The sequence below is a fragment of the Eschrichtius robustus genome, chromosome 1 (assembly GCF_028021215.1).
Source record: "Eschrichtius robustus isolate mEscRob2 chromosome 1, mEscRob2.pri, whole genome shotgun sequence".
In the NCBI taxonomy this organism is placed as follows: domain Eukaryota; kingdom Metazoa; phylum Chordata; class Mammalia; order Artiodactyla; family Eschrichtiidae; genus Eschrichtius; species Eschrichtius robustus.
In genome coordinates this window covers 185,033,535-185,055,194 of record NC_090824.1, presented here as the reverse complement: position 1 = coordinate 185,055,194, position 21,660 = coordinate 185,033,535, and the positions used below count along the sequence as shown (strand labels likewise).

The window sequence follows — 21,660 nt, the reverse complement described above, 5'->3', positions numbered from 1 at the left end:
TACCTGAGAGAGAAAAGCATTTTCTAAATGGAAAAGCTCCCCTTTAAATATAAAGAAAAAACCCCCATAATTTGGACAAACTGAGCTTGGAGTTCTACTATAAGCCATAGAGTAGAATAAATGATGCATAAGAACTATTTGACAAAGTAAAAATTGTCAGACCTTCCTTGGCTGAAGAAAGAACCTAGAGAGAAGGGGAGAGGAAAACTAGAGAAGATAGAAGCTGAGGAACTGCCCCCTTCTCCAGGATTTTGTCATGTAGAGCACATCCATTAAACATTATCTGATTATTAAGTATTCCTATTTAAAATATATTTAATTTTGTGCCTTGTAGCCTTTAATTATAAAGCATAAATATATTGATCCTAATCATCAAACTCACTCAACAAATAACTACTGGGACTTAATACATAATGAGCCTTAGAAATAATGCAATAAATGGGAATCACAGTCCTTGAAATTCCTCAAGGAATTTGCAGTCTATTGGAAGCAGGGGGTGAGGGTCAGAGACAAGTTAAAAGCCGATTATATTCCTTTGCTTATATGCTGTCATATTTCTGTTTATACTTTTACCACCTAGAAGTGAGATTCTAGTCTACCTTTTTCTTTACAGAAATATAGTTTATTAATGAAGTATGGCTTATTTGCATGAGCCACAGAAACTTTCTGAAATTACCCTGTACTTTTTTATGTCAGAAGCAGCCCAAGGAAATTTTGTATCCTGAAATTTCAAAAATTACTTGCCAACTGTCAAATGTGATCAAAACAAAGCAGTATGAATATCTACTACTCTATATACTTTGGGCAACCTGGCTGCAGACATTTAAATAAAATGATGGTAAAACTGGAACCATTTTAATAGAACAAAAAGAACAAAAGGGAGCTCAGAAAACCAGGGTGAAAAAGTCAGCCCAGGGAAAGAAAAATCATTGTACACTTAAGATACCGTGGTCCCCTTGAGTGCAAGGTCAAGTTGGCCAGGGCAATGATGGACTGGACAGTGGATATACCTTTAGTTTTCTTTGAAGCAGCAGCCTAGGAACTGGGGGTCATGAAGCTTTAACTGAGGAGAAGTGTGAAGGCATAAAGGTTTGGAAAAGATTCTCTGTAATATAAATGGGGATTCCTTTGTTGTCTTCAGTAACATTTCCTTGAAATCAATAAAAGGAAAGAGGAAGAATGGGACCTTGCAGGAAGTGAGCACTCAATATATTTGTGGACTACAAAACAGGGGAAAGGTATGAGTTATTAAACCTCGAAAGAAAAGACCAAAATAAATGAGGATAAAGAGCAAAGACTGGAAGAAGAGGGAAAGGGGCAAGGTGTTGGAGGAGGAGCTGAAAAAGGAAGAAAAGGAGAAAAGAAATTTGGAGGGGAAGGAATGAATAGATAATTCTAAAACAACATATTAACAGTGCTTTTCGATGAGTGGTGATATTACAAATATTTTTTCTTTATTTACTCATGTTTTCTCTGGTTTCTATGACTTTTATAAGAGCATTTACTATTTTTTAATTAAAAAATTTTTTAATTTTGTAAGAAAGAGTACACTTAGCCCACTTATGCTTTCATTTAAACCTTCATCTTTACAAGAGCACTAACTTAGGGTAAGGTGGTGTGGCAGGAATTTGGGAACTGCTTAATAAATAGTCCCTAACAGACATGTTCCAAATGCGTGGTCACTTACGTTGTATGATCCACCGACGGCCTGTGATTTTCCTCCCCATGATGAATACTGGTTCCATTACCAAGTCCCCACCTAAATGTGTTTGAATCTTGAATTACTTTTTCTGAGATTGGCTGGTACCATTTACACAGGCTTCCTTTTTCAAAGCTGCAAACTTCCATAGCTTGAATAGGATGGGACAGAGATAAGATGAGCTAATCACAATAAACGTATTAATAAATGGCGATTTCCATCTGCATCAGCACTTTCTTACTCTTGGGGTTTCTTTAAATTATAATCTAACTTTTAAGCATAACTGAAATAATTAGGCAAATTGTTTACATAATCACTAGAAGAGTTTTAAAGAAATCTAGGTGTATTATATTCAAATATCTATATTAACTGAAATGTGGAAATAAATGCACATACTGAAGATTCTGCTTTCATAAAGAAGTGAGATTTTAATTCGCTCTGAAACCAGCAATTTAAGAATTGCCACTCTCTTCTGACACAACACTTACATTGCTTATATGACCTGCAAGTTCTGATAAGTCTGTTCTTTTTTCACAGTATTATCGCAAAGCTAAATCCCAAATTCCAAATTACTTAAATTCAAAGCTATAAGATTTACAACAGCTTTTATATTGAACCTCTTCCGTTGAAAGTTTTCAATATTCTTGTAATGACTGTATTCTAATATCAAACAAAATTAAAAGTCCAGTGATTTTTTAAATACATAAGTTGTGTGTGAAAACAAATGCTCTCTTTTTCTCTCCTCCTCTCTCTGATGTGTTCATGTGTCTGTCTGTCTTAAATCCTCTACTTCTTGAATAAAAGAAAAGATTCAGTTCAGTGAGGTCTTGTGTATACAATGGAAAGCCTGGTGTGTACTCCAGGTTTTAAATGGCATAAACGGTGATGGCATAGGCTACCACTACTATATCACTTACAAACTTGGGTTCACGATTTAACATAAAATTTGAGAAGGAAAACTCCATCAAAAAAAGTGATTTTAATCATGACATTCAGGTGTGTTATTTAATCTCTGATATTAATATTGATCATATAATTATACTTATTTTGTGAAGAGATTTAGAATTCAATAGAATCCTGTTCATCATATTATTAAAAGAGATTTTTAAAATTGTAGATTTTTTAAAAATTAGAGGACATAGAGTTTCAGGCAAGCTAAGATCTGCTGTACAACATTGTACCTACAGTCAACAATACTGTATTGTACACTTAAAAATTTATTAAGAGGGTAGATCTTATATTGTATTCTTATCACAATGAAAAAATAACAAAATATGACTGTAGATGACAAGCAGATTTATCACAATAGTTCATTTTACAAAGAGATGGCGAAGGCAAGACACAATTTGTTCAGAAATAAACGGTAATAATTCATGTTTAATCAAAATAAATAAATATCCCCATGATTTTAATAATTTAATAGTAGACATTCATTCGGGACATTTACAGAACTTACCAAAACTTCCCATCCAATCATAAATGGCACTACTAAAATTTCAAAGTTGAACTAAGAAGAAAGTCAGTATTTACTAAAGATGCTCACTAGGTGTAATTAATTAGATTTTGTGTAAACTTTTACAAAGACGACTTATGTGTGATCAGAAGAGGATTTTAGTGTCTTCCCATGAGGGAGTCTGAATACCACAGCATCGTCCATTATATTATCTTACATCTGTGATGCACAGTACATCTTCCGGACCAACTTGAGTTAATTACTGTCCCATCTTATTCACAGAGTGAATTAGCTTTGATTTTATGAGGTTTTTTGGTCTGGATTAGTTTATTGTGTATTTGTATTTTTTAAGTTTTAGAATTCCTTGACGAGGCTGACATGAGACAAATTAGAATTTCACTATACTCTGTATTATCTGTATGTTCTAAACTGTCAGTATTATCAAGACACTTGAGCAATTTTATGGTAAATTCACGTACAACTTAATAAAGAGCAAGGAAGGGGAAAAAAAATCACAAGTGTTTATTCCTTCTGATCCTGTGTTTTGCCCATTCAGACACAGATTAATTTTTCTCCTCTCAGTTTGTATCTTTGACTGAGAAGTTCACTTCTAAATTAAATAATTTGCCTTGATCCATTTAGGAGAAGCCATAGATTGGCAAGTGTCAATAAATGAAAACCATCTTTCAACATTACCTAGCCGTTGAAGTGTCTACATGTATTAGGATTGGTTTTCTTATTAACTCTGCACATTTGACATAGTATTCATTTTATGTGTGCATTTTGACAATGGCAAAATTTGAGCAGATTCATCTAATTTGAGGGTATTATGCTTCTTCCCTAAACATTTCTATTTAGTGATTGTGACAAACAGAGACAAAAAGGGGGATGAATAAAAATGATAAATGATAGCTCTGGAATCAAGCTAAGTCCATGAAAACAAGTATTTTGAATTTAAATATTAATTTAAAGACACCTCTTGTTGGACATGATACAAGAATGTATGCTGATTTTTCTATCATTTCCTATACAAATAGTCTTTATGTTAAGAAACTGCTTTAAGCCAGGTTGAAATTTTCTAACTAGGACATTATGCCACGCTACTTGAGATAACACTAGTATTTTCTTATCAGTTTTATGGCTATATTTAATGCAAAATTTAGGAATTCACGTACCGCAGGATGATTCATCTGATTTGTCAGGGCAGTCATATCTAAAATCACATTTCTGGATATTTTCAACACATTGACCATCAGACCTGCAAACAAATTCATTGTCGGTACAGTTGTGTGGAGGTAAGGTTACTGGAACTGAAGTTTCTGGTGGAGTTGGAAGGTCCACTGGCAAATTACCTTGAAATAATAGACAAGTATTATTTTGCAGATTTTTCCATTTCTTTAAAGATTTCACACAATAAACTTTATTAAGTATGCTTCACACAACATTATAAAGAATATTTGATAGTATTTGCTAATCTGCTGAACTTCTTTATGTAAGCATATAAGTTGGGGTTCATGGCTTTAGTCATGGCAAATAACTTTAGATATCTTTGATTATAAAAATAAGTGAAGGTGCAGATGGAAATTATTGAAAAGCTCTTCAGAGCTCACTGAACAAATGGGAGGCTCAAGAACAGGGCTTGGAAGATCAGCAGGAACCAAGTGAATCCCGGGTGCTGGCGTAGGAACCAGAGTCAAGGTCACGTTAAACCTCCTCGTCCACTAGGTGAACAAACTTTGTTCTTCCACTGCTACAATGAACTTAACATCTCCTCTTTGTTTCACATATCCCCACATAGTTGGGATTCAAGGTTGCAAGATAGACCCAAACCAAAATTATTCACCCAGAAATATTTAAATAAGCTATAATTTCTGATATTACAGAGTTTAGAAGAAATTTATAGAAGTTGATTAATTTAGACAGTAAGCTATCCAATAAGCACTTATTAATAACATCTCTGTGTCATATACATGGTAGATGTAGTGGATTTAAAGCCAAACATGCTGTCACTGCCATAAAAGAGTTTACAGACTAGTGGATAAGGCAGTCAGGAAATTCTTTCATTACAGTCTCATGGGATAAGTTTAGGACAGAGATTTTAACATGATGGAGGCAAGAATGACACCTATCCCTTAACTCCTGTATTCACATCCACAGACCATGGTATATGGTGGGTACACTATCATTGTGAAGTGAGTGAATAGATATACAGATGGATGGAAGGATGAAGGAGAGATGGAAGGATGAAGGAGGGATGGAAGGATGGGAGGAGGGACGGAAGGAAGGATGGATGGATAACAGAGTGAATGAATGAATAGATGAACAAAGGTTAAGATTGTACAGTATATTAAGAGAACACAGGAAAAGTCTGTATCAGATGGGGAAGACTTCCTGGCATGGTGATGTTTAAACTAAGTTTTTAGTTTTGGTTTTTTTTTAATTTTTATTTTATATTGGAGTATAGTTGATTAACAATGTTGTATTAGTTTCAGGTGTAAAGCAAAGCGATGCAGTTATACATATACACTTTTTAGTTTTAAAGGATGATTTGTTGCTGGGTAGATAAAGAAGGGTACAAGGTCTTTTGAGGCAAGGAGAAAAGACTCATGTGAAGACAGAGGAATATATTTTCCTGTTGTTTTCTGGAATACTGTGAGAGCTTGACAAGAAGACTATCTTGGGATATGGTAAGAACGCATCTGATGGAGTCATTAGATACAGGACTAGAGAGGAGAGGGTTATCGGGTCACAGCTAAGTGGGACCAACTAGGATTTTGAAGTAAATATAAAAAGCTGTGGAGAAACACCAAGATATAAAATTTCCACTTCAAGAACTACTTATCAGGCATTAGCATGGAGAACGATTTGCCGGTGGCTCTGACATGGGGAAGAGAGAACAGCTGAGCTTTTACTTTAATTCCAGGCAACTAATAAACCAAAGCAGAGATGTTTTGCAGGGGACAGCAAAGACCTGAGCAATATTACACATCCAGTGTCTAGAGGACTGGGGATTTGGGTGCTTTGGGGAATTTGAGGAGAGTCCAATAAAGAGTACTTTATTTCTTAGCTCAGGTTTTGAAGCAACTAAGAACTAAGACTGAAGTGTAGGGCAGCTAGTAGATCAAAATATCAACCTTTTTACGGATGAAGTTGATACCGGAAAAAAATAGCCTATATCTGTAGGCAGGTAATCTTTCAGAGTGTGCAACTCAGACATAAACAGACTAAGTTATAACCTGTGCTGGAAACTTCTATACAGAAGCTGACCATTGTGAACTACAGCAAGGAGGAGCTGAGCAGATCTCATGCCTCCTTCAGCTAACTGTCTCCAGAAAAAGAGGGAACTAAGAGACCAGGTATGCATGCGCAGGCTCTCCTTGCAAACTCAACAATCCATTGTTGCTTTTCCACAGTTCACATTAGCATTCACTGTTGGTGTTTTACATTCTGTGGGTTTTAATAAATGTATAATGACAGGCTTCCCCCATTGGCGTGTCATACAGAATAGTTTCACTACACTAAAAAACCTCTATGCTCTATGCTGTCTTGATTACTGTAGCTTTATAATAAGTCTTGAAGTTGGGTAGTGTCAGTCTTCCAACTTTGTTCTCCTTCAATATTGTGTTGGATCTTCTGGGTCTTTTTCCTCTCAATATACACTTCAGAATTAGTTTTTCTATATTCACAAAATAATTTGCTGGGATTTTAATTGAGATTACATTAACTCTATAGATCAAGTTAGGAAGAATTAACATCCTGAATATAGTGAGTCTTCATGCATGTTTTTGTATCCTTATCTCAAACATACATGTTCCATTTCAAATATATACTATTTTGTGTCTTAGAAAATTTTACATAAATAATATTCATATTTCTTTTGAATTTGCAATCTTGACTCAAAACATATTTTTCAGATTTATCTCTATTGTTGCATACAGAATCAATTCATTCATTTAACTGGTTAGGGTATTCAATTAAATGAATACCTGGAGTCAAATATTTATTGTATGAATAGTCTGTAGCTGGTATATCTCTTCTCAAGCAGGACAGTAAGAATATCTATAAAGTGTGCTACAATGGATGTCTTTGTACATTTCTCTTTGCAAACATATGCCAGAGTATTTCCAAGGCAAGGTACCTTGAAATGAAATTTCAAAGTTACAGGGTATGTAATCAGTCAACTTAAGTAGTTGTTTTCAGAGGTGGTTTACCCATTTCCACCCAGAAATGTGTGCATTTCTCAAATTCCAGCCAACAGTTGGCATCATCAGATTTTTTTTAATGTTTGCCAGGGTAACAGGTCTGAAATAATAATTCCTTGATATTCTAACTTGTATTTCCCTAATTATTGAGACTTTTTTTAGGGGCCACACAGTATCTTACTCTCGTTTTTGACTAACTATTCACATACCCTGCTATTTTTCTCTACTGAATCTTTTTCTTATTAATTTACAGGTTTAAATTAATCCCATATTCTCCATACTAATCCTCAATCATTTGTCTAAGTGACAAATATGCTCTCCTAATCGAGTCTTTCCATTTTCTATGGTGTCTTTCAGAATAAAAAAACTCTAATTTTAATATATCAATCATTTCCTTTATGGTTTGTGCTTTAAAATTTCACCAAAAAATAATCTTCCCTATTCTAATATCATAAATATGTTTTCTATAATTTCCATAAAATTTTGATAGTTTTTCATATTTAGATCTTTCCTCCATCTGTGCTCTACTGTTATCTATTATCTGTGATGAGAATCTAAATACAATTTTTTTTCACATGAATGGCCACTTTTTGATCTATTAATCTATTGGAGCAACTCAAACTTCTCTCACTTATCATTTTATATTTTATTATGAAATATATTATACATATATAAGAATGAACATAAAATATATGCCTGGTTTAAAGAAGAAGAAGAATAGCCATATATTTACCTTCCAGTTTATGGAAATGAAATTCACAAACAGTTTTGAACTCTCCAGTGTTTCCCTGCTGACTCCATCCCCTCATTGGCATCTCTCCTGGTTCACAGTACACTGAAATTTGTGTTTTTTATTTCTTTGCTTTCATTTGTGTTTACATTTTCTTCATTTGCATATATACCAAATAACGTCTTACAGTGCTTACTTATTAGCTTATGTGACTAAATAACTTACTGTGAAATTCTTAGAATAGTGACCATATACATGGAGCACCATTTAGGTCCTTTTTAAATAAATAAAATGTTGTTTAGATTCAAACTTTAGATGAATGGACTCCATTCTCTATATAATCTGCAACTTGATTTTTTTCTGAACATTGTACATTCATCCAACCAAACTAATGTGTGTTCTTGCAGTTTAGCGGCGTTGACTGCTGTATAATGTTTCACTATATGAATATGTAACATACGTTATATAGCTATTCTACCATCAGTGGTTTTTGAGTTGACTCTGAGGTTTTGTTTCTTTGTACATTTCTCCTGAGGTACCAACGTGTGGAATCGCTTGGTCACAGAGGATGCACATCTAACTTTACCAGATAATGCCAAACTGCTTTCAAAAGTAGTTGTATCAATTTCTATACTTCTCAGTAGTGTATAAACATTCTGGTCATACCACATGCTCATCATCCACTGGTATATCTAGAATTACCCGCACGTTTGCCATTTTCTTTGCTGTCTCTTCCCTTTTGCATCTCAGCCCTTGTTGAGCTCATTCTGTCTCCTTTAAATGTTCACATTTACATAGTTCATTTGGTAGGAGTCTGGTGCAGTGAAATCATTTTTTGTTTGTTTTTGGATGTCATGCTCTGAGTGCCTATTTTCACCCTCATTCCTGAAAGAATTTTGCTTTGCTCTAGACTAACAGTTATTTTTTCTCAGAACTTTGAAAATAATTTCAACTGTCTTCCTACTTCCATTCTTGCTATTGTGAAGTCATCTATTAATCTGATTGCAGTTCTTTTGTAACTGTATTTTAATCTCTGGCTATTTTTACCATAATCTTCTCTTTCATTAATTTTTTTCTAATTCATTTCCATAAGTCTAGACCTGGATTTATTCTAATATTTTGCATGAGGTTGAATAGGCTTCTTAAATCTTATGTTAATTCTTAGCCATTATATCTTTGAAAATTGCTTCTCCTCCATTTTCTTTATTCTCTCTCTGGAACTCCATTAGCTTTTGTGATCTATCCTTCAAGTAAATCTATCCCTTCCATTTTCCTTTTCTATCTCTCTCTGCTGCTCCCTGAAATTTCCTCACAGTTATTCTCCAGAAGACTAATCACAGCATTGATTCAGCTATTTAATTCATCCGCTGGGATTTTTATTTCATTGATTTTATTTCTCACTTCACGATGGCCAATTTGATACTTTCAAAATTTTCTGGGTTTTTTTTTTTTTTTTTTTTTGGACAACATCATGCTATTTTCTTATGGCTTAAGAGTCCTTTAATATTTTAAATTATTTATTAGTTTTCTATTTGTTGCACAACAAATTTCCACAAACCTTAGAATTTTAAACTAATAAACACTTACTATCTCACACAACTTCTGTAAGTCTGAAACGCAGAAGAGGCTTAGCTTGGTGGGTTCTAATTCAGGGTCTCATAAGATTACTGTCAAGATGTCAGCCAAGGCTGCAGTCATCTGAAGGCTTGACCGGGGATGGAAGACCTGCTTTCCAAGGGGGCTCATGCCTGGGAATTTAGGCTACTGTTGGCAGGAGGTCTCAGTTCCTGGGCTTTCTCCATAGGGCTGCTTGTGTATCCTTCGGACATGGTGTCTGACTTCCCCCAGAGTGAGTGATCCAAAGGAAGACAGCAGAACCCTAGCTTTGGAAATCACACCCAGTCATTGCCACATGGGTCATTAGTTACACAGGTCAGTCTTACTCAATATGGGAGGGGCCTGGTCCACAGATCATGAATACCAAGAGGTGGGGATTACTGGGGGCTATTTTGGAGGTTGGCAAGCATAATTTTTTGTGCTTGATTTTTATGTGAGAATCCTTTATCATTTAGTTTGCAGAAGAGTCCTTCTAGATTAACTTTGAGTTGTTCCTTTTGGAACCCCACTGGTACCTCCACCCAGGAATGATATACCCCTTTTGGCCCTCCTCTCCCCTTTCCCTGCCTCTCATCCATCGTATATTCTCTTTACTCCTTAACTCTGGCAATCACATTATGCTTTCTGTTCTATTTTTCCATTTTCTATTTCTCTCATGTGGGCATTTCTTTTTTTTAACCTCAGCTTAACATTTAAAAAAATGCATGTTATATTTGATATTTCTAGGTATATGTAGTGTTAGTTTTCAGATCATCTGGTCTGCCACATTATTAAAATCAGTAGTCTTAACTGCATCTTTAGGCCTGGTTTCAATTTATACTAGGAAACAGTCCCTCACTTAAGAAGAAATCATAGACATGCGTGGCTATCTTAGAAAAAGGAGGTAGATGAGTCCATACTCAGGAAAAATAGAGACAACTCACTTTCTATCTCAGAAATGATCCAGGTAAAATGACCTGGATCCCAGGTAGGTAAAAATATCACTACTCTAAAAAAGAAATAGGAAAATCTTAAAATTCTTTGTCCTTTCCTCATTACTCTTTGTTATTCTACCAGAATTAGTGAATCTTAAAAGATAAGTGTAATATGTTTGTATTTGAGAGCACCAAAAGAATTATTGGAAGAAAGTGTTTCTTACTCCAAAGTCCAATTCTGGAAATGGTGGTATAACTGGAAAGATGGAGTTGCCATCCTTGGGATCTGCCATGTAGAAGTAAAACAGAGCCCAGACACATGGTTAGACCAAGACATCATTTGGAGCCTGAGGCATGGCAAGGACTGCAAGCCTCCTGACACATCTCTGACCCTCACAGATGGTTTATACTTTCATGTAAGGAACACGAAGTCAGTTTGTTTTACTTTGCTATGACTCAGAGCAGTATTTCTTATTAAAGAATCATGCTCTTAACTCAGGTGATACAAGAAATGACTTCATACAGTATATGGATAGACTTCACATTTTTAAAATATATAAATTGTGAACAACCTTAATAGTAAAACATACCTAGAAAAATAAGCCCATCTTAGTCAGTCTGGGCTGCTATAATAGAATCCCACAGACTGGGGGGCTTAGACAACAATTTATTTCTCACAGTTCTAGAGGCTGAAAGTCCAATATCAGGGTACCAATGTGGCTGGGTTCTGAGGGCTCTCTTCCAGGTTATGTCCTTACATGGCCTTCCTTGGTACATGCATGCAGAGAGAGAGAGATCTCATATCTTTTCCTCTTCTTATAAAAGCACTAATCCCATCATGAGGGCATCAACTTCATCAACCCAAATTACCTTCCAAAAGCCCCACCTCCAAATACCATCACATTGGGGGTTAAGGTTTCAACATATGAATATTGGAACATTCACTCCATAGCAAAACTTGTGATTTTTTTTAAACCTATGATTGTTTAGAAGTGCTGAAGTTGGTAGCAATGGTAGAGTTAATACTCTTAAAATAAAAAACACTAAAAGCTTTGCAGATGAGACAAAATTGAAAGGTGAAATGCAAATAACTGAACACCAAGAAGCAGAGATTAGTCTGGTTTGATCTGATTTTCTTCCACATCCCTAAGCCAAAGGGAAACCAACTCACCTGCACAGCTGTCACCCTAGATGACTCAGGCTCCAGATGGACTCAGTGTTCTAATTCCTTGCTCTGTGAATTCCTTGTAACAAATATGATATACTTCATGCTACCCTAATATAATCTTTCTGGTAAAAACAGATTTTCCAACTTGTTTTATACTAGACTTCCCTCCCTACAGCTATTCCCACACTGGTAATTAAACAAATAAAACTGATATTTTAACATCCTGAGCCCTTGATATATTATTGCCAGCTTTAGACATATCACAACTGTGTGAATTACTTGACTAATATGCATGGTTGTTCTTTATCTCCAAGGAACAATGCACATGTTTTTCTTGTGACTTCTGATGTTAAGAAATACATTTAATTTAAAAATCTAAAAGTCTACTTGAGGTTTAAACATAATCAATCTTCAGAAAAAAAATTTGAAATATCTACAGCACCAGGAGAAAAGCGTTTCCTATTTTTCCTATTGCACTTAACATAATAACCTGGAGTTATAACCACAAGCTGAAACGACTATATTTAGCATAATCGTACTAAAGTGTCTGTGCTAGGTCTACTTCCTAGGATAGTAGGTTTTACTGAAACATAGCTACTCTTTGGATATGATTTATTAACAATTGTAACACAGCTCTTTGCCTCATATTATGCATTGTCTCTTTTTTTTTCTTTATCCAGTAGCAAATCAGCTCTTTTTGAAATATTTTTGCTCTACCACATGGATTCAATAAAATTTTCCAGGTAGCACAATATATTTTCTATTTTTAAAGACATTCTACCATCTTTCAAAGATAGTTATTTGTCGAATTTTATAAACCAAATAAATTCAGTTATTTGTCGAATTTTATTTTCTAGAAATTTATTGGGTTGGCCAAAAAGTTCGTTTGGGTTTTTCATAAGATCTTAAAAATAAAATACTAAGTTGCATGGCCCATAGGCTTTGGGCAAAATTTTTCCCTAGGTATATGCTAAATCACTTTACGACACTACACCAAAGACACTAAAACCAGAATATTTTAGATTACAATCACTGAGTCTCACATTTCTTCATTTTTGCCTTGAAGTCTTTTACTGAACTGCAAATATTTCCCACATTTCTAAAACTTTCTTCAGAGTCTGTATTTCCTTTTGAAAAATACGGATAAAAGAGGACCTCAAAGCAAAATGCTTTCATTTAATTTACTATCCTGAAAAAAATGTAATGGATACACCAAACAGCTTAGTATTAGAAGGTAAAAAGCTGCAGGTGATATCTGAAAAATGAACACAAAAGAACTCACATTTTGCCACTGAAACAAACATTACTCTTTGCAGAAGGAAGGGAGACTTGATCAAGCACAAATAAAGCTGGTGAGATATTGAGGTGAAGGATGAGGGATGTCAAAAAGTCAATCAACTCAGCCAGTTTAGCAATAACAACAACAAAAACCATTCGGTGGGTAGGGGAGGAACATCATAAAAAATTGTTAAGCGTTCTCTAAAGAGTTACCATACTTTCGCAATTTTAAGGTATCATCAGTTGCAAGATATGCCACTGACTTAGTAAAAACTTTCCTGGGAAAAGCAAAGCACTAATACCTTAGATAGTGATACTCATTCTAATAATTAGTAGTTCTAGTAACTAATAAATCTAATACACATGCTGAATTCTGAAATTTTAACTTCGATGAAAAGCACGTAGGTATTTTTTTTCAGCTTGCAAACAGTGTGTTGTGATGCTATGTCGTCACAGATTTATTTTTCCAAATAACCCAGCTATCTCACCAATAATCTTGGACACAAGAAAGAAAACTCCTGTTGCATGTGTTCTGCTAAAAGAAACACACTCCTTGCTTTTCTGATGGAAGATGGAAGGAATAATGCAAAACAGATCCTTCCTTTGGGATAATATTTTAAAATCTGAATGTCTGGCAACAATTCTTCCTAAATAATCTACTCTGAAGGTCTAATTCAAGGTGAAGGGAAAGCTATTTAACTTTGCCATTATTCCGCATCATTATCTACTCTGGGAACAGACAACATCTTCACACACTGATGCAAAGAATCATAGGATTCTATTGCATGGTTAAGACTGTCTACTTTCCCTAGAAATGTAATTAATCTTGCATAAACAGCCGTTTCTCTATTTTCCTCCTGAATTAGATTTAAGATGATAATTTATATCATCAAAGTATTGAAACAAAGGAGATACGATCCATAATTGAGAATGGATTTGAAAATTGTTAGAAACAACTAGAAGTTAGAAAATGAGAGACACTTGACCTAGAGGAGCAAGTAATGATGGTCTAGGACAAAGTGAAAAGTAACTAAGTTTATGGCATAAAAACTATTGAGGAAAATTAATAGAAGTTTGCAGTTAAGAAGCTCAGTCATTCGAGTCAACACTGTTTTGAACCAAGGTCATGGCAGAGGTAATGGAAAAAGCAGAACAGATGTGAGAAATATTTTGGAGTTTAAGGGGAAACTTAAAAGTTTAAAGGGAAAGCCAAAGACGACTATGGTATTTCAATCCTGGGTTGCTCGAGGATACTGAGGTCATCAAAAGGAACAAGGGAGACATAGAGGAAAGAGAAGCTGATTTTGAGGAAATAGGTAAAAATGAAATAATCTACTCCTTTTTATTCACTTTTAGTATAAAATAAAATTACAGGTTACAAATCTGCTCTTTGGACATGAGGTCAATAGTTTGTGTTGTTTTAGTTTTTTATTTGTTTTGTTTTGTTAATCAAGGAGGAAACATGCTGTAGATAATGTTCATATTGAAAGCAAATCAATGTCTGTAAGTGAACCTACACGGACTGATCCCACCTCAGCTAACATGATGTCATGACAAAACACTGACTGATAATCAAGAGCAATATTTCTATTAAAAACCTAATTTTTATTTTTGTTTTCATCTTATGGTAAGATCACATCAGCTTCCTTTATGAAACCTATGGCTTCAGCAGGCTTTGTGGTTTCTGCCCAAAGTTTCTTTTGCTATGAAGCCAACATGAAAACCACGCAGTTGAGTCTTTAAAATTCCATATTTTTCTTCCAAAACTTAAAGCAGAAAATTGGGACTAACGGTGTGTAACTGATACTTCACATCTCTGCCCTTGTTTCTGGCAGCTCTTTTCCCTCTACCTTGGAAACATCAGCCACAGAATGCATGTAGCAGGATAATTAAAGCAGCAACAGTAGCGACCATGACTTGTGTTCCCTTTCTGTATTCCTTTTTGTTCCCCTCTGCCACTGGGGTCACAGCCATTCTCCCTAAGCAAAGAGTGGGAGGCGATTTGGCCCTGAAATCAGACCCCTTAGGTGAAAAATCTCATTCCTACCCTCAATTGTGCATTCTTACCCAGGTCATCGGTGCTCTTTAAGTTTAGTTTTTCACACCCATAAAATGGAAATTGCTTTCTCTTCCTTGGGCGGTTAATGTATTTGATGAACAATATAATAATAGTGATAAACATTATGATCCAAAGAAGCAGACATTGTACTCTGCCACTTTATAGCTAGATAGCCTTGGGCTGGTTATCTCCTTCCCAGTTTGCTCCATAAAATTGGGATAACAAAGGCATCCATCCTATTCAACATTCAAGATCTCTTCACCTGTCATGGACCAGGCACTATTTTATACTCTTAAAAGAAAATAGGATTATATGAGATGATACACAGAGTGATAGATGGTATTAATGTAACCATTTATCAGCTCCCTCCCTTGTAAGGACTTTCTGTATTCTCTGTCCCTGCCAAGCTCCCTGTCTGTGGCAAATACTTCCCTGCGCCATTGTTGGGCTTGATCACTTGACTTGCTCTGACCAATGGAAGTGAATACACATGATGTCCTAATAAAAGCTTTAAGTATGCTTTCTTTTTCCAACCCTCTGACTTAAAAACAGAATGTGTCAGACAGGGACTTGGTCCATCAGCCTGGGTCGCATATAGACAGGACCCACAGAACAGAGATACATAGATTGGAACTACATAGAATTATACAGAGCTATGAACAAGAATTACATGTGTTTGCTGTTATTATTCTCACCAAACCACAAACTTAAGAGTAAGAAATAAATGCTTGTGGTTGTAAGCCACTGAGATTTGGCTGTCAACAGAAGCTGACATATAACATAGTATCTTACATATAGAAGTAATTAACATTTTAACAATAATAATAATAAACTAAAATATATAAACACTTAAAAAGATATAAACATCTCTCCACCTATCCAATAGATGTTTATTGAGTATTACTATGTGTCAGATACTGTTTATGCTACTGAAGGTATGGCAGTGATCAGATATAATCCCTGCTCTCATGCCACTAACATTATTATGGCGGAAATAAAATTTGACTATAAGGGGATACGTGTTGTGGAGAAAACACAGGGGAAGGAGAGAGAAAATGTCAGGTAAGGAGATAAGAAGAGGTGGGTGGGTGTGTGTGTGTGTGTGTGTGTGTGTGTGTGTGTGAGAGAGAGAGAGAGAGAGAGAGAGAGAGAGAGAGAGAGAGAGAGAGAGAGAGAGAGATTGAGAGAAGGTTTCACTAGAGAAATTTTCCAGCAGAGATAAGAAAGAAGTAAGGGGGTGAAGGGGATATCTGGGAGAAGTACATTCCAGGAAGAGAGAATAGCAGGTATAAAAGCCCTGAGGCATGAATGGGTTGGAGTGCTCAAGGACCAGCCAAGAGGTCTTGTAGTTGAGAGACATCAATTAGAGGCACATTGGTAGAAGGTAAAGTCAGAGCCGTATGAGAGGGCCGATCATTTATTCCTTGGAAGTTATTGGAAGAAGTTTGGCTTTTGTTCTGAATGAGATGGGATGTCACAGGAAGACTCATGATAGGGTAACATGAGCTTATGTAAGTTTGAAAAGGATCATTCTGGCTGTTGTTTTGAGAAGAGATTATGTGGTTCAAGGGTAGAAGCAGATAGATCATTTACAAAGCAACCACAGTAATCTGTATAGAGACGACAGTGGCTTGGACCAAGGGGAGAGTATCGAGAGCAATGAGAAGCAGTAGACTCCGGATATATGTGAAGGTAGTGGCTGATCAGATTTGTTGATGAAGAAGAAGCAACTGGAGATAAACTATCATTTACTGAGACAGGGAGGCGTGCAAGAATGGTCAGATTGAGGGAGCAATGGGTCATCAAGAATTTACTTTTAGACACTGAGGGATAAAGGTAAACTTGTTGAATTCTGATTTCCTTCTGCTGGCTTTCCAGAGAGGGGTTTGGCTTTCTGCAGAGTTTCATAGAAACCACTGCACAGAGAATGGTAATTAATCCTGCCAGAATGATGAGATGGAGAATCAGAGGTGTGACATTAGCTACAGCAGAAAGAACTGGAATTCAGCCCTGTGATTATGTCTGGGGAGAGGCTGGTACTCCTCTGACCAATAATGCTACACTGTGATGGACCAGGGCTGCAGGTTAAGTTTTCAGCACATGAAAGTGCTCTCCACATGGATTATTGTGATTGATTTTTAAATTATCCAGCCTCTGATCAGTCTAGGAAGGAGACTGTGCTTTCCCTTGTCATGCAATTAAAGAGTCTACAACCTCAGTCCCAGGAGTTTGAATTTCAGCCCTTTCAGATCACTATGCACTGCCTAGAATGAGTTTCCCCTGGGGTGTGTTTGTTTTAGGTTATTTTCCCTAGTTATCTTTGAGATGTCTAGTACATCTAAGTTTGGATGTTGGGTAGGTGGGTAGTATCTAAGTCAGGAGTTCAGGGGAAAGGTTGAGGATGGAGATATAAATCTGGAAGACATGTATTAGATTTTTAATGGAAAGAAGTCTATAACTTGGAAAGGAAATGGCTGGCAACAATCCTCAGGAATATTTAAAGTGCAGCCCGAGAGTAAACCATCACTGAAGGTACCTGAGAGGTTATTAAAGTCTCCAAAACAATGTGATTATAAGGCAACCAATTCTGTTCTTATAACCCCCCAAATATGATGGAATTACAGTTTAACTTCAGACACAATTTCCTAATATTTTGCATATGATAAGACACAAACACAACTGATTCAAACCTCTTTACTACGTTTGCAAAGATTTTAGACTAATTACTAGAAAAGATTCACAACCTTTTCCAGGGTTAATATATTAGTAGGATAGAGTAGAACTGAGAGTATTTTTGAATATTTCTGGAAATGAAATATTGATTTCCTTGGCAGTTTTTCCAAGTAAACAGGTTTGAAAAAACTCATATACTAAAATATCCTTCCTTACCAGGGTAGAAGGTGCAGTCCATAAATGACAAATCATCAATTGCGATGTCTCCAGTGAAGCCATCTCCCACTGAAGCTTCCACTGAAATCTAAGAACAATATAAGAAATTTGATAATACTGTGAAGGAAAATAATTTCTGGAAACTCATGGTTGAAAAGGAATTCAGAATTTAGCTAAAGAAAACCTTCTTCTGAACCATTAAAAACATACTTTGCAGAAGTCTCCGTAAGTAGGTATCTTGTCTCTACCTGAATACTTCCAGTAATAGGAAGCTCCACACCTTACTGGGCCCATTAAATCCATGAAGCCCATTCTACTTCTGGTGAGTACTGATTTTTTGAAATTTCAGTATATCAGATTGATATCTACTTCCTTATAACTTTCAACCATTAATTCTAGACTGGTCCTGCTTTCTTCTGAGCCTTTAAGTATCTGAAGGCAAATTACTGAACCTTTTCCCACCGTTGCCCCAATAGTTCAGCTGTTTCCAAGGTTAAACCTCTTCATCCTTCAAGAAACCAAATTTGTTGCCAGAGGTACTCTGGCAACAATCCTCAGGATTTAAAATTTTTCTCCCATCGACCTTATTCTGTAACATTTTATGGAACTGGCGAATTGTTATTAGATCTCCTTCAGAACCTCATTAATCACAGTGAACTCAGGTGACATCGGTGTTGTTACAGGAGCTGCAGTTCCACTGAAACTCCAGTAAAATGTGAAATACTGACAAACCACTATAGTATATGGCAGATTGTGATTAGGGCTGAGATTTACTGTAATAGAATTAATCATGATGAATTATTTTAATACTCATGCAAATATGTTGCATATTTACTAGGAATCCTGCTATAATTTAATAATGAAGAACATTAAGCAAACTCAAACTTAAAAAACACATTTCTTTTTTCCACTATTATATGAATATATGTTTCTGTTTCATTTTTCCTCACAAATGCTATATGTGGAAGTTGAAATTTTATTTCATTTTTCAAATTCTATCCTCCATTAAAAGTTGTTTCATACATTATTTATTCCTAATTAAAGAAGATAATTAAACGGTCAAATTACTGACTTTAAGCCTCTTGACATCTTCCACCAACTTTCTAGGTTTTCTTGAGAATTACTAGAATTTTCTCCCTTATTTGTCACTGAGGAAATGACTCAATTTGGAAAAGGTTTATTCATTTAATTAATGGGCAAATATAGTTCACCTAATACTGCCTGGGGAACAGGCAGTCTCCTACTGCTTTAAAATGGGTCACTGCAAATATAAAATGCACCCTTCTTTTCACCACCAGCATGATTAAAAGAAATATTATAAGCAGAGAAAACAAAAACACAGAAAGAATACTCAGTACAAAATCATACAATTATTCTAATAAACAAAAAGCCAGCAGTCAGAATTTGGCAGAACATACTGTAATAAAATATCTTCTGTTTTATAGGAAAAAAAAGACTGCAGTTGGGTGAACAATAGGGAAAAGGTGTAAGCAAGGACTGATTAATAACTAATACACTAATTAATTACAAATACATTCTTTGGATCAATATTTGTCTATCCCAATACAACACAGGACATGGTAATAAAAAGCTCAGAAGATGCAAGAAAAAGGAAAAACTAGGATAAATAAAAATAAACACTACCAATGTGACTACACTGCTCATGATTATCTTAGTTTATTCATGAGAAGGGATAGAAAATTGATATAACAGAATCTCAAGTCTATGAAAAGCATACCTGTACATATAAATATCTGTAAGCTAACTTTAGGGATATATACACATACATAGCTCCATTTGAGTGTGTAGGTGGACTTAACGGTTCCAAAGCATTCCTTTTGTTGTCTTTATATGGTCACAAGTTAAAGAATTGGCCATTTGTGAAAGTTACAAATTTTCTCATTTATGGTCTACACCAGGTGAGCAGCATTTCTGAGTGGATGTTGTCTACACAAGTAGTATTTGTATTGGAGTTTACTTCACATTACATGATAAGCATTTTGATATTGCTTCTACTAGCATTCATTGCCAAAGGGAAGACACAGAAATAATCCAAGGCAGTGACAGTTGGGTCTTGCTCTAAGACACAATTCAATCACAATTTTTTACCAAAATATCTTCTATTTTCTAGTCTCTAAATGGTAGCATTCTTGAGAAAGAGTGAACAATAATTTCAAGCTGAGATACTAAAAAATGTCAATTTGCATATATAACTGCAATCTCAGCCTCTTTTGAATATTTAATTAAGCCAGTCATTAAAAAAGAGCCTACCTGATAACAAATCACATCTTGAGAAAAAGTTATGAATGCTGAAGTTCAATTTTACTTCTGTCCTGTATTTAATTTAGTCTTGCAAAAAGTTTTGCAAATTACCCTAAGAAACTAGTCACAAAAAAGAGCAAACCCAAGTGTGTCTATTCTGGAAAATCCACTTTCACTTTTGGTGTTTTTCCAATAAATGGAAGGGTATTAAAACACTAATGTTATTGTATGTGAGGCAGTATTGCCACTCTAGACATTAGGGAAGCCAAATTTTACCCTTCAGTTTCATTAGCACCTTACTGAATGACTTAAAGGGCAATTGAAAATTCCAGTTTGGTCTGAATGACCTGCATTATCTGCAGAGGCCAATTCTACTTACATTAGAACCATTACTGCCATGGAAATTTTCTAAAGTAATCCAGGTTTTCTAAGTTTTTCTTCTCATGGGCTGTTGCATGCTCCAAATAAAGATGGAGTGGCCTTGTCAACTACCTTGGAAATTTTAGTTCTAATATAACCAAGGACTCTAATATTAAGGAGGCTTTAAAGACTTGTCTTAACAGATTTTTATTTCTATATTTAGGAAACTTTGAATTATTCATCAAAATATTTAAATGATATGAAAACTATTATACATATGTAAGAGAATTTAATCATAATTTTTACCAAAATATCTTTGATTTCCTAACATATATATAATTAACACACATATATATATATACACTTATAAATAAAATAGTCTCTATTAACTCATAAGAAAGAAAAATGGAATTGACTCAGCCTGCCACCTAGTTTAACCAACCTGTGTTTGGAAAAAAATATGAAATTCCAGCATAATATACCAATTTTTAATATAACACATCTTCAGAAAGACTTGAAAGAAAGGAATTGTTGTTTAAAATTTATAAAAAGCATGTATCCTATGTGGAGCAACTGGAACTCCAATGCATTACTGATGGGAATCCAAAATGGTACAGCCACTTTGGAAAATGGTTTGTCAGAGATAAACCTATGCACTTATGGTCAATTAATCTATGACAAAAGAGGTAAGAATATACAATGGAGAAAAGACAGTTTCTTCAATAAGTGGTTCTGGGAAAACTGGAGAGCTACATATAAAAGAATGAAATCACAACATTCTCTAACTCCCTATATAAACTCAAAATGGATTAAGGACCTAAATCTAAGACCAGAAACCATAAAACTCCTAGAGGAAAACATAGGCAGAACACTCTTCAACAAAAAATCGTAGCAATATTTTTTTTGGATCTGTCTCCTAAAACAAAGACAATAAAAAATAAACAAATGGGACCTAATTAAACTTAAAAGCTTTTGACAGCAAAGGAAACCACTGACAAAATGAAAAGACAACCTACTGAATGGGAGAAA

At 35.2% G+C, this 21,660-nt stretch overlaps 1 protein-coding gene across 1 annotated transcript in view; it reads right to left on the bottom strand.

Annotated features, from left to right (window-relative positions):
* MALRD1 (MAM and LDL receptor class A domain containing 1) overlaps nt 1-21,660 on the bottom strand; it is a 620,077-nt gene that overhangs the window by 394,861 nt on the left and 203,556 nt on the right. Inside the window, exons 20-22 of the mRNA XM_068545334.1 lie at nt 18,010-18,097; nt 4,328-4,504; nt 1,688-1,850 (exon numbers count right to left, since the gene is read on the bottom strand). Of these exons, the coding sequence (XP_068401435.1) occupies nt 1,688-1,850; nt 4,328-4,504; nt 18,010-18,097 (428 nt within the window). The remainder of the gene's footprint in view (nt 1-1,687; nt 1,851-4,327; nt 4,505-18,009; nt 18,098-21,660) is intronic.